Below are 10,907 nucleotides of genomic sequence, written 5' to 3'. Positions count from 1 at the left end.
TTTGCCTTAGAGTTCGTTAGTGGCTCGATAGCTACCTTCCAGTCTTGAGACATGACCCCAGCTAAATGCATAGCATGCCAACTCCACATCCTAGGTTGGGATACTTTGGGCAACAAAGGCGACGTAGTATTTGTCATCCTTGAGGTGTATTTGTATCTCTGATTTCGTAGATGCGCTATTTTCTTCGCCGAGAATAACGCATTTACCAGGCGCTCATACCTGGCTCACCAACGAATCTCTCGTCTTGTTTTGGTCCAGTCCGAATGTCGCAATCCATACTCGTGATAGTTGGCGCAGGCGGAATCGGCGAAGCCATTGCGCGTCGAGTTGGCCCCGGGAAAGAAGTCTTGCTAGGAGACCGTAGTAACACGCTCCTACAAGACGTCACGCAACGAATGAAGCGGGATGGCTTCAGAGTCACTCCTCAGCATGTGGACATATCATCACGCGATTCAGTCATTCAATTTGCGAAAACAGCGCAGAGCCTGGGGCAGGTCATGCATGTGGCAGTCTCTGCTGGCCTTTCGCCGGTCTCGTCGACACGAGAGACGATCCTTGGGGTCAATCTGGCTGGTACTGGCTTTTGCATTGCAGAGTTTGGCAAGCTCATAGGCCATGGGGGAACATGCGTGGTAATCTCATCCCTTGCCGGCTATACCTTGGCACAAGATGTCCCCCACGAAGTAATTCAGCAACTGGCGCGCACTAGCCCCAGCGATGTTCTCGGGTCACCACTGTTACGGGAGACTGTACTGGATCAATGGTCGGCATACGGCGTGTCCAAACGGGTCAATTATGTGCAAGTACAAGATGCTAGCTTATCTTGGGCCCGACATGGTGCGCGTATAAACTCTATCAGCCCCGGCGCAATACAGACCCCCATGCTCAGCCTAGAATCACAGGCCAGCAAGAAGGATGTGGCGCATGACTTGGCACAGAACATCCCATGCAAGAGAGTCGGAAGTAGCGGTGAAGTCGCACATGTAGCTGCATTCTTACTGGGATCCGAGTCGAGCTTCGTCACTGGAACTGACGTCCTGGTTGATGGTGGGGCACTAGCTTACCTTAGCAGAGATAATAGTAGCTCCTAGAAAGTGCGAGACGGAGTGCACTGGAACTTGGCATAATTGAATCAATAGTTTGAAGCTCTGAGTAGCTTGATCTAGTCACCCAGCTCGTCTTCTGTACGCTTCTCTTTTCACACAATTGTCCGCTCTTGCTTGTAAACCTTGTCGACCACCCACCATGACTTCTACACCTGCCACGATCTATTTTGGAGTCCCCGACCTCTCCTACACACCGGAGCAGAGGGCGATTTTAACTTCGCCACCTGAGGAACATTTTCCGGCGGAAGTATTGCTCCATGACTTCAGCACTTCGTCAGAACTGACCAAAGGAGTGGACGGCTTGGACGTACAAGGTTTTACATTCCTTAGGCATCATTCCAAGATTCTGGAGCTTGGAAACAGATGGGATGATGCTCAACTCCATCAGTATTATCATGAACTTGAGGAGCTGATGTGCGAATGGCTCGGCGCTAGGAAGGCGTTTGTTGTCAACACTGTTGTCCGCCGTGTGAGCACGTGGACTGATTTTAGTACTTGGGTAGACCGCAACAGCAAAGTCGGAAAGGATCAGGAGTCGAGGCAACATGACAAAATCCTAGGTAATTGGAAGTCCCACGCTACTTTCTCAGGCTGACTGTGGCTCGCAAAATCAGTTGCTGGCTCCCAAGGAAAAGCAGGTACAGGCCCTGTAGGGAAGGCCCATATAGACGTGACTCTTCAAGGCATGAGAGACACGGTGCGGTTCTCTCGCAAAGACATTGCAGAGTGGGCTCAAGATATTCTGAGAGCGGAAGACACTGGCCGCCCAGCTCCACGATATGCCATGTACAGTGTTTGGGTAAGTGTGGGACCAACGGCATTGCTCATTTACCCAATCGCTCATCTAATCTTACTTGAAGCGGCCACTACATACAGTCGAGCGAGATCCCATGACGGTGTGCGATTATCGTACTGTAAATCGCGATGGCTTGATTCCAGTCCCAATTCGCTTCCCTAGCGAATTGATTGGCGAATTTATAGCCGCCTCTGCCAATTTGCGGCGGCCAGCAAACGATGAGAAAAATACGCAGAAATGGTACTGGTTGCCGAACCAAACCCCTGACGACTTACTCGTTATTAAGAATGCCGACACAAGTCTTGATCATGTAGCTGCCTGGAGTCCACACGCAGCGTGTAGGTTGCAAGAGACTCAAGCTGGGGACAAAGCACGTGAAAGTGTGGACTGTAGGGTTTTAGTTTTCTGGTAGATTGATCTATAACATCCCCGGGTCATAGCTACTGTCAGAAAATTTCCTGCTGAAGTTGATAAACCATCGCGTATTTACGGAATTTGTCATCGCGGAAAAGTTCTCGATGTACATCATCTGGTAGCCCCAGACACGCCTCTGCAAACTCTATGCCATTGTCATATTTCCTCCTCGGTAAGGCAACGCACCACTCTATGTTGACCTCGGGGATTCGAAAAGCAGCCAGAGGACCAAATCCAAAGTCAGCCGTCTTGTACGCTTTCACTCGTGCCCAGCTCGTTCCACCAAAGTCCAATTTGCCGAATGGCATCCTGCCCCAGCACCTTTGGGTTATATCTTCGAGACTAGCGGCCCAGCGCAGGACATCCTTGAACAACATCTCATCCGCCTGATTGATGTTCGAGCGGATGGCAGCAACCACGTCTACGAGTTTGATCTCGTCGGTAAGCTCTGTAGCAGTCCAGGGTTGCACGCTTGTAAAGACTGTTGCGTTTCCCAGATAATTTGACGGTATCTTTGTCCTGCGTTTGTCGCTGGAGCAATATGTGATTGCCTGCATGAATTTCGATTGATTCTCGTCTTGGTACCACTGAAGTCTGCGTTTCGCACGGGTTATTGCTTGCCACATGATTGCGCGAAAGCAATCTCCGGTAGAGATACCCAGATGCGGGTATTTGGCCTTGACCGCACCTTGAAGCGACAAGAGTTCCGAGTGGGAGATCCCAATCAAAGCCGTCGTATGTTTTGCAGATTGTGATGGTGATTCCTTTGAATCTTGATACGTTGTTTCTATAGCAGCTCCTCTTTGTATGAGGTTCTCTTCGAAGGCCCGAATGTCCGATATGGGCTCAGAAATCTCACTGGCCACCAGTGCCGGATCGTATACAATTTCTCTGGAAAATCCACAACAACTAGCGGCCCAACAGCCGAGCACCAGGTCCAATCCTAAGGCGCCTGTGACGAAATGATTGATAGCGACACCTATCACTATGCCTCCCTCAATGAACGTGACCTTGAAACCACACACTGGCAGACTCTGGCCATGCTCGGCTGACTCGGTTGAAAAGTCAGCTGAGCTGAACAATTCAGTCGGAATGACGAGGCTATAGGGCAAACAATACGGGGCGAAATGGACTGCATTCAACTCATCGTAAGATGGAAGCTCCCGTGAGACGTTTGCAACTCCACTAACCAGTAGAGGAATGCTGTCGTCTGCATTGTCGACCTGAACAAAAGGACGCTGGCCTAATGGATGCACGACTCGTCCAGTCAGTACAGGGAGCTGCATGGAAGTTTTCTGAAGTCCAAGTTGAAGCCTCTCCACTACCGCACTTCGAGTGTCCGCGTCCTGGTCTTCCAAGCGATAAATTAGACAAAAGGGCGCCATGTAATTTCTCGTAAGTAGGTCCAGATCAGATAGCGGATGCGTCGCAATGGCGGCATTCGAGGTGCACGATTCTACTGCGGTCTCCATCTTGAGCGTGCGTATTGAAAATTTTTGGAAAAATTGAAATCGACGAAGGGATGCTCCTTGCCAGACTTGACACGAGATAAGCTACTGTCGAATAGCAGTGATATATCCGCGACTGCCATCCGATGAGGTCCGCTAACCCTGCACTCGTTCTTGAGTTATGGTCAAGCAAAGTTGAGGAAATAATTTATTCCATTTAGGTCGCCGGACCGAGCGGATGAGTTGATACTTCTAGCTACAGTCTGAGCGCATTTTGCCTAGCAAATGTGCTCGGGTACCAGCCTCCCAACTTGGTCTTTATTGGTCACCGGAATTGACTAAGTTTGTTGAATCCCGAAGGCTACATGATCACATGCCAGGCGTCTTTGATTCAAAGCTACGCAGGAGATTGAGTCCAAGGTTGGCACCCTCGGTTGGATTCCGCGTCAGCCTCTTCCGTTGCCTCACCTTTTGCTTACTTGCCATCCCAGGATTACTTACGTTTGCTATGATTTGTTATGTAGAGTCGTCTATGTCGCAACCTCGGCCTCTCAAGGGTTTTGCCTGCCTGCTGATTTCACATGTTTTTAGATCGGTATTATCACTATTTGCAGATACTAGGATAGCAGCATCGCCACAGATGCGTGTCCTGGACTCGGCATTGATCTGACACTCGCCTAAGCTTTTTTCCTTGTCTCAATTGCGATGGAGGATTGCAGTGCAATGATGGCTTCAGGCTATATCAAAGCTACCAAAACCCTCCTCGAACACTTTACGCAGGTCTGGTGGCACTTCGAATGGCACACAAATAGTTAGACTGTTCGAGCAAGACAATCTTAAAGGTAGCTAAACGAACGATCCGAAGTTATGCTACACTGGTCGTGATCCCTACTCATACAGTGCCTCAATTCGAATTTCCTCCTTCCGTCGCCGTACCAGCATTTTCGACGAAGGATCAACAACCTGATCGAAGCCACTAGTTCGGATTGTAGGACAGCCATCAGTGGCAAATTTCCAGTCATACTTGAGCAGCATGTGCGCGATGAGGATCTTGGTTTCGAGATTCACGAAAAACCGGCCCGGACATGCGTGCTTGCCAAACCCAAAGCCCATGTGATTGACGCTGACACTGGTGAAATGTCGAGATTCGGGATGTTTGGTCGGATTGACGAAGCGATAGCCGTCAAAAGTGTCTGGGTTCTCATAAACTGTAGGATCCCGCATCGAATGAGCAGAAACGATGACAGATGCATTCTTGGGAATCTTTACAGCATCTTTCAAGCAGACATCATGCTGAGCGACACTTCTCATGAAACCTACGCTGTTAGCAGATCCTCCGTGACTCAAATTGCTGATCGTACTGACCTAAAGCCACAGGTTTCACGCGTTGAGATTCTTTCATAACACTGTCGAGAAGGGGTAGCTGCAGGATTGTGGAGGCTTTCCAGCCCTTCTCCTTCAACGCAAGGATGAGCTCATCTCGTAATGGCTTGATGTACTCAGGATATCTAACCATATCCGAGAGGAATTGACACATGAAGTCAGTTGTTGAGTGAGTTGCAGCAACGGCAACTGTAAGCTGCGCAACCACTGGATCATAGTCCCGCCCATCGGCTAGCTCTTCGTACCATCCGAAGGCATCTGCGTCTTCAGGACGATAAGTGCCATTTTTGTTGGCTTCGGAAAGCTCCTTCTTGCGCCTCTCGTAGACAGGCAAGAGTTTCGCTCGGGCACGGCTTAATAACTGTCGGGACTTGATGGCGTCTGGATGAAACCAATGGATCACAGGGATCAGAAGTTTAGGTAGCTTGCGAAGTGCAGTGACACCAGTGATACTAGTCACGATATATTGCGTCGCAATTTCGAGCCATTCGTCGTCGTAGCAAAGCTCTTGTCCTTGGAGCGCACGGAAAGATGACTGGGTCAGAACTTTCAGAACAGCTTCCCCTAGAGGGATTTCGTGCCACTCTATTTGACGGCATATCAGTACATTGATCGTATAGTTCTGATTTCTTTTTGGCATTGAGAAAGAGGAGGAGATCGCGCACCTGAATCGCTCCCCATTTGTTTTCTTAGAGCATCATCAATTGCCTCAGAGAGGTATCTCGTAGCGGGAACTGCAGAAGGGATCAGTGACGCCGTCAACGGAAGGATGATTCAACAATTACGCACCGAAGCATCGATTGAGACGCATACTTATTACATTACGGATCAAATCACGGTGTGTGCAAAGAAATCTGTACGGTTCAAAGCCAGGAACTGCACCAAACATTTCTTTGTCAGAAAATGTATCCGGAGAGAAAGTTTCATCTGCGCGAAACCGCTCCGCATAAGAGGGGGAAAGTACGACAATGTGATCCCAACTTGCATGAAGTCGAATTATGTCTGCGCTGGCGAAGCCTTTGTGCAATAGTCGGGCGCACTCATCGAGGAACTCGGCTCTTGTTGTCTTCGTAGCGAAGCAGAAGTAATCATTCTTATGTGGAGAAGGTATCTTCGTGAAGTAGACGTAGTTCATCCATATCTGTCGCACCCTGGGTCCCAAGATGGCTATCAAAAGCACAGGTAGTAATCCAAGCACAGTCCAGTGCAGTTGCATCGTCGATACGGACATCCAGTAGTCGTCAAGCGTGCCTCCAAGCATTACGACGCTTCTTCCGAATTTTAAGGAAGTCGATTTGTCTCTACTAAAGCGATAACTCCGTAGCAAACAGGTAGGTGATTAGGTGGGAAAGAAAAACACTATTGTCTGTTAAAAAACGAGGTTGGGAGAAGGCATCATGCGCTCAATGCTGCTCCCGCATTCGGCAAATCGGATTTTCATAGTAAACAACGTTCTCTCGGGCTCACGTCTTCGTACCGCTATTCCTAAGCACTACTGTGCTGTATGGTAGAATTCATGTGTGTAGGCAGCTAGCAGGGAGACGATACAGGCCAGGATCGAGAGTAAGCGCTACACTCAACAAATCCGTGATTATTCAGAGTTTCTGTAACAAACTTGATATAACCATCCGAAGAAGAGCCTAATCTTTATTTTAGCGCGTCTGCACATACAAAGCTTGAACCAGGGGCACAGTCAGCATGTTGCCTGCACAGCGTAAGAAACTATAGCGATAAGGTATCATCTAATGCAAAAATGGACAGGGAATCAACAAGGATACTAAAAAGGAAGACATAGTAACGTAGAGGCAAACCACGTCACCTTTTCTACAGTGTGATGCATGGGATCGGTCCGATATCTTCTCACCTTACCGTTGTGGACTTCACCAGCTCGGAGCATGGCGAAGCTGACTATGGGAATGCTCCGGCGAGTCCGGCGTGAAAATTCTTCAGTTAAAAAGAACAGCTTCTCCGAGCAGGATCAATTTCAATCGCAGAGTCCATTGACGGCAGGTACAGAGCCACTTGCTCTCCCTTATAAGCATCGGACAACACACCACGCGTTCGTGGATCCTCCTCGGCTACAGTTCCAGTATTATTACTCTCTGTGAAACAACCCCTCAATACACCAGTCACTCAATCAGCAGGGAAGAAATGGCAGTGCAAGAGGCAGACCTTGACAAACAATTGCTGCAGCTCTCGATTCAGGTCGCAGGTCTGGCGGCGCGTACTGACAGTCGAGGGTCTCAAAAGATCCAGGATTTTCTGATCAAAACACAGCAATCCTTAGAATCACCTTGGGAGACGTTGATGCGCTACTATGATTTGGTAGAGTATCCACCAATCAATTGACCCTCATCACTGACGGCTGTATAGGACTTTCAACATGTTGCAATACGTATCGGGTGCGATATGCAAGTTTTTACCGCCTTGACCACGGCAGGCAAGCCTATGAAGCTGCAAGATATTGCAAATGCCAGTGGTGCATCAGAAAAATTGCTTGGTATGTATTTGAACCTGTCCTGGCCTCTTGTCACTGCTAAAGTGTATGCAGGGCGCGTCTTGCGGTATCTGGCATCGATCAACACGATCGAAGAAGTGGGAAAAGACACATTTGAAGCCAACCATATTACCCGCACGCTTTCTCAGCCTGGTATCGAAGGGGGGATTCGGCTGTCGTAAGTCCTGCACCGTCTGGGCAATTTTCAACACGAAAGCTTGCACTCATACTCCTCTAGCTCTACTTGTCAGCGACGAACAAACTCCACTTTGCCGGATCTACTAGTAGAACGCGAATTCCAAGACATCACTTCGGCCACTGACACTGCTTTCAATAAAGCCTGGGGTTCTCAAGAGCCATTCTTCACCTGGGTGCGAAGCCAGCCCAAAATTTTCGAGTATCTCCGCCTTGCTCTGGACGTGCAATTTCGAGAAGACTGGCTGAACACATTTCCTCTTGAATCGCATCTTGGCGATTTCACGTCGCTTGCTGATCCTGAAAAGGTGCTCTTTGTCGATGTAGGAGGCAACCTCGGGATTCAGTGTCGCGGATTGAAAGCGAAATTTCCACATTTATCTGGACGAATCATTCTTGAAGATATGCAGGAGACCATCAATGTGGTCCCGGCTATGGAAGGAATAGAAACAGTTGCGCAGGATTATCTGGCCGAGCAACAGGTCAAAGGAGCCAAGTTTTACTACTACCGAAACATCTTCCATGACAACCCTGATGAACGTTGCCGCCTGATACTGAACGCCTTGAAGCCTGCAATGAAAGACAGCTCATTGTTATTGATCGACGACAAAGTTCTGTTGAATCAAGGTAGCCATCGCCACGTCACCATGTTGGACCTAGCTATGATGGCACAGGTGGCATCTCACGAAAGGACGAGAGCGCAATGGCAACTTTTATTGGAAGGAGCCGGCTGGGAAATCAAGGAAATCTTTCAATACTCTCATGAGTATGACAGTATCATTGTAGTTAAGCCTGCGGCACAGAAGGCATAAGTACCGTAGCTCTTATGGCATTTTCTTCGTCTCTAGGGCACAGCACAGAAGTCATAGCTAAAGAGATAGTAAAATACAAGATACATTCTAGAAATGTCTCTTAAACACATTATATCATATACAACGCTATTACTAGTTAATAAGCCTAGCTGTGCTAGTTAGACTCTACTATTATTTAACGTTAACGTCTTCACTACTATAACTTATATCTCTATTAAATATTTCTTAAATAACAGTTTTATAACTTAACTTTTTTCTCTGTATACTATATAGCGTATTCAATTAATTATCTTAGAAAAGAATAGTAGACTACACTCTAACCTACTAAAATTAAGTATTAAAAAAATAACTATAGTTAAAGTAATTGGCTCCGGCCTTTCTGATTGGAGTTTCTAAGAGAAAAGAATTCTGAGATTGATTACAACTAGTAAGCAGCAACTACCGCGCACCCATCCTCCGCTCCACCAATCGACACCGTCACGCCCGCAACCCATCGATACCATCACGCACCAGCAGCGTCGACACGAGCGACACAGTAGCCTAATCTACCCTAAAAGCTACAACACATTATACGACTTCCTCTAGCTTATCCCTCCTAACCGCCCTTAGATGCCTCTAAATAAAGTAGAGCGTCGCCTCTATCTATGCTAAGCTCTCCTTACTCTAAAACTATTCTCTAAACCTCCTCTACTCTCTTATAGAATTTAGTATAGTAATAGCGCTTTTAATATATATTATATTAGCCTTTAGTTACTTATAAGTCTCTTTACTTAGTCTCTTAACGTAATATATTAACTCTATACTTACTTTATATACTATAAGCGTATTTATATAGTTAATTAGAGTAGTATAACTACCTTCTAATCTACTAATACTAATATTAGAGAGAGATCTATACTACTATTTTAGTATAGATCTATAAAACTTTAACTAGATAGATATATATTATTTTAGATCTCTTAGTATATACTTAGATAGAGAAGAGTAAAAGATAATTATTATAGTAGAAGAGAGATCTATAGAGATAGATAGCTTTTCTAATAGACTTAGCTTAGTACGAGATAACTACTAGAATAGCAGCCAAAAGAAGAATTATATTTTTAAATAGATAGATTTAAGATAGTATTAGAATTAAGCTATAGTTAGAATACGATAGAATAAGATAAAATAGATAGACTAGAGAAGATAAAGTAAATTTATAGGTATTAGAGATCTTCGCTATACTACGTATTCTTATTATAACTATAGTTTATTATATTATTATTTTATTATAACTATAGTTTACTATTCTACTACTTTTATTATAACTATATTATAGTTATTATATCTAATAGAGTGATACCTTATTATTATATACCTATTAAGAGGTTTATAATATTTTAGTAGTATTACTAAACTATTCTTAAGAGTTTTAAGTAGAGTCTTATAGATATAAGTCTCTTAGACCCTTACCTAATTTTTTACTTTAACTATAGGTATCTTTTTAATACCTAATTTTAGTAGATTAAAGTGTAGTCTACTATTCTTTTCTAGAATAATTAATCTAATACGCTATATAGTAGATAGAGAAAAAAAGTTAAGTTATAGTTAAAGTAAAAAATTAGATAAAAGTCTAAGAGACTTAACTTTATAAGACTCTACTTAAAACTCTTAAGAATAGTTTAGTATTACTACTAAAATATTTTAAACCTTTTTATAAGTATATAATAATAAGATATAACTCTATTAAGTATAATAACTATATTATATATAGTTCTAATAAATATAGTAGAATAGTATAGCTTTCTATTATCTATAAATTTATAATATTAGTCTATCTATCTTATCTTATTTTATTTTATTCTAACTACGTATTAATTCTAATACTATATCTATGTATTTAAAAATATTATTATTCTCTTAGCTATAATTCTAGTTAGGCTAGTTATTTAGTCTCTATATCAGGATCTCAAAAACGCTATTATCTCCACCAATACTTACCCGATTAGGAAGTTTAGTAGCTTATTTTAAAGCTCTCTATTNGGGCTTTATTTTGCTATATTATAGTAATACGCTAGCTATACTATGTAAGGAGATATCTAAGATCGGAGTAAAATGTAGAGACCTAACTCCTAGCAAGGTAGGTAGGCTAATAAATTCTTACCTATCAGAGTTATTCTATTACTATATTAGACTAAAATAAGGCTTAGATTAAGGGCTACAAAATAAGCTACTAAACTTCCCGATTGGGTAAGTATTAGTGGAGTAAATTAAGAA

At 44.5% G+C, this 10,907-nt stretch overlaps 5 protein-coding genes across 5 annotated transcripts; 3 read left to right on the top strand and 2 right to left on the bottom strand.

Annotated features, from left to right (window-relative positions):
* Positions 1-263: 263 nt before the first annotated feature.
* COCVIDRAFT_109224 (hypothetical protein) lies at positions 264-1,091 on the top strand (the record flags this gene model as incomplete). Its single annotated transcript, XM_014697344.1, has 1 exon — positions 264-1,091. The coding sequence occupies one exon, from the start codon at positions 264-266 to the stop codon at positions 1,089-1,091; it is 828 nt and encodes a 275-aa protein (XP_014552830.1).
* A 154-nt stretch (positions 1,092-1,245) lies between these two features.
* On the top strand, positions 1,246-2,314 carry COCVIDRAFT_29833 (hypothetical protein; the record flags this gene model as incomplete). Its single annotated transcript, XM_014697343.1, has 3 exons — positions 1,246-1,666; positions 1,721-1,905; positions 1,967-2,314. The coding sequence occupies 3 exons, from the start codon at positions 1,246-1,248 to the stop codon at positions 2,312-2,314; spliced, it is 954 nt and encodes a 317-aa protein (XP_014552829.1).
* A 34-nt stretch (positions 2,315-2,348) lies between these two features.
* On the bottom strand, positions 2,349-3,788 carry COCVIDRAFT_41037 (hypothetical protein; the record flags this gene model as incomplete). The annotated part of the gene is made up of 1 exon (XM_014697342.1): positions 2,349-3,788. The coding sequence occupies one exon, from the start codon at positions 3,786-3,788 to the stop codon at positions 2,349-2,351; it is 1,440 nt and encodes a 479-aa protein (XP_014552828.1).
* Positions 3,789-4,652: 864 nt separating this feature from the next.
* COCVIDRAFT_109232 (hypothetical protein) lies at positions 4,653-6,408 on the bottom strand (the record flags this gene model as incomplete). Its single annotated transcript, XM_014697341.1, has 4 exons — positions 4,653-5,080; positions 5,130-5,732; positions 5,813-5,881; positions 5,937-6,408. The coding sequence occupies 4 exons, from the start codon at positions 6,406-6,408 to the stop codon at positions 4,653-4,655; spliced, it is 1,572 nt and encodes a 523-aa protein (XP_014552827.1).
* Positions 6,409-7,298: 890 nt separating this feature from the next.
* On the top strand, positions 7,299-8,651 carry COCVIDRAFT_19149 (hypothetical protein; the record flags this gene model as incomplete). The annotated part of the gene is made up of 4 exons (XM_014697331.1): positions 7,299-7,472; positions 7,521-7,647; positions 7,699-7,822; positions 7,883-8,651. The coding sequence occupies 4 exons, from the start codon at positions 7,299-7,301 to the stop codon at positions 8,649-8,651; spliced, it is 1,194 nt and encodes a 397-aa protein (XP_014552817.1).
* Between the last annotated feature and the right edge of the window lie 2,256 nt (positions 8,652-10,907).

This window comes from Bipolaris victoriae, assembly GCF_000527765.1.
Source record: "Bipolaris victoriae FI3 unplaced genomic scaffold scaffold_100, whole genome shotgun sequence".
Taxonomy (NCBI): domain Eukaryota; kingdom Fungi; phylum Ascomycota; class Dothideomycetes; order Pleosporales; family Pleosporaceae; genus Bipolaris; species Bipolaris victoriae.
This window is presented reverse-complemented; position numbering and strand designations above follow the sequence as displayed.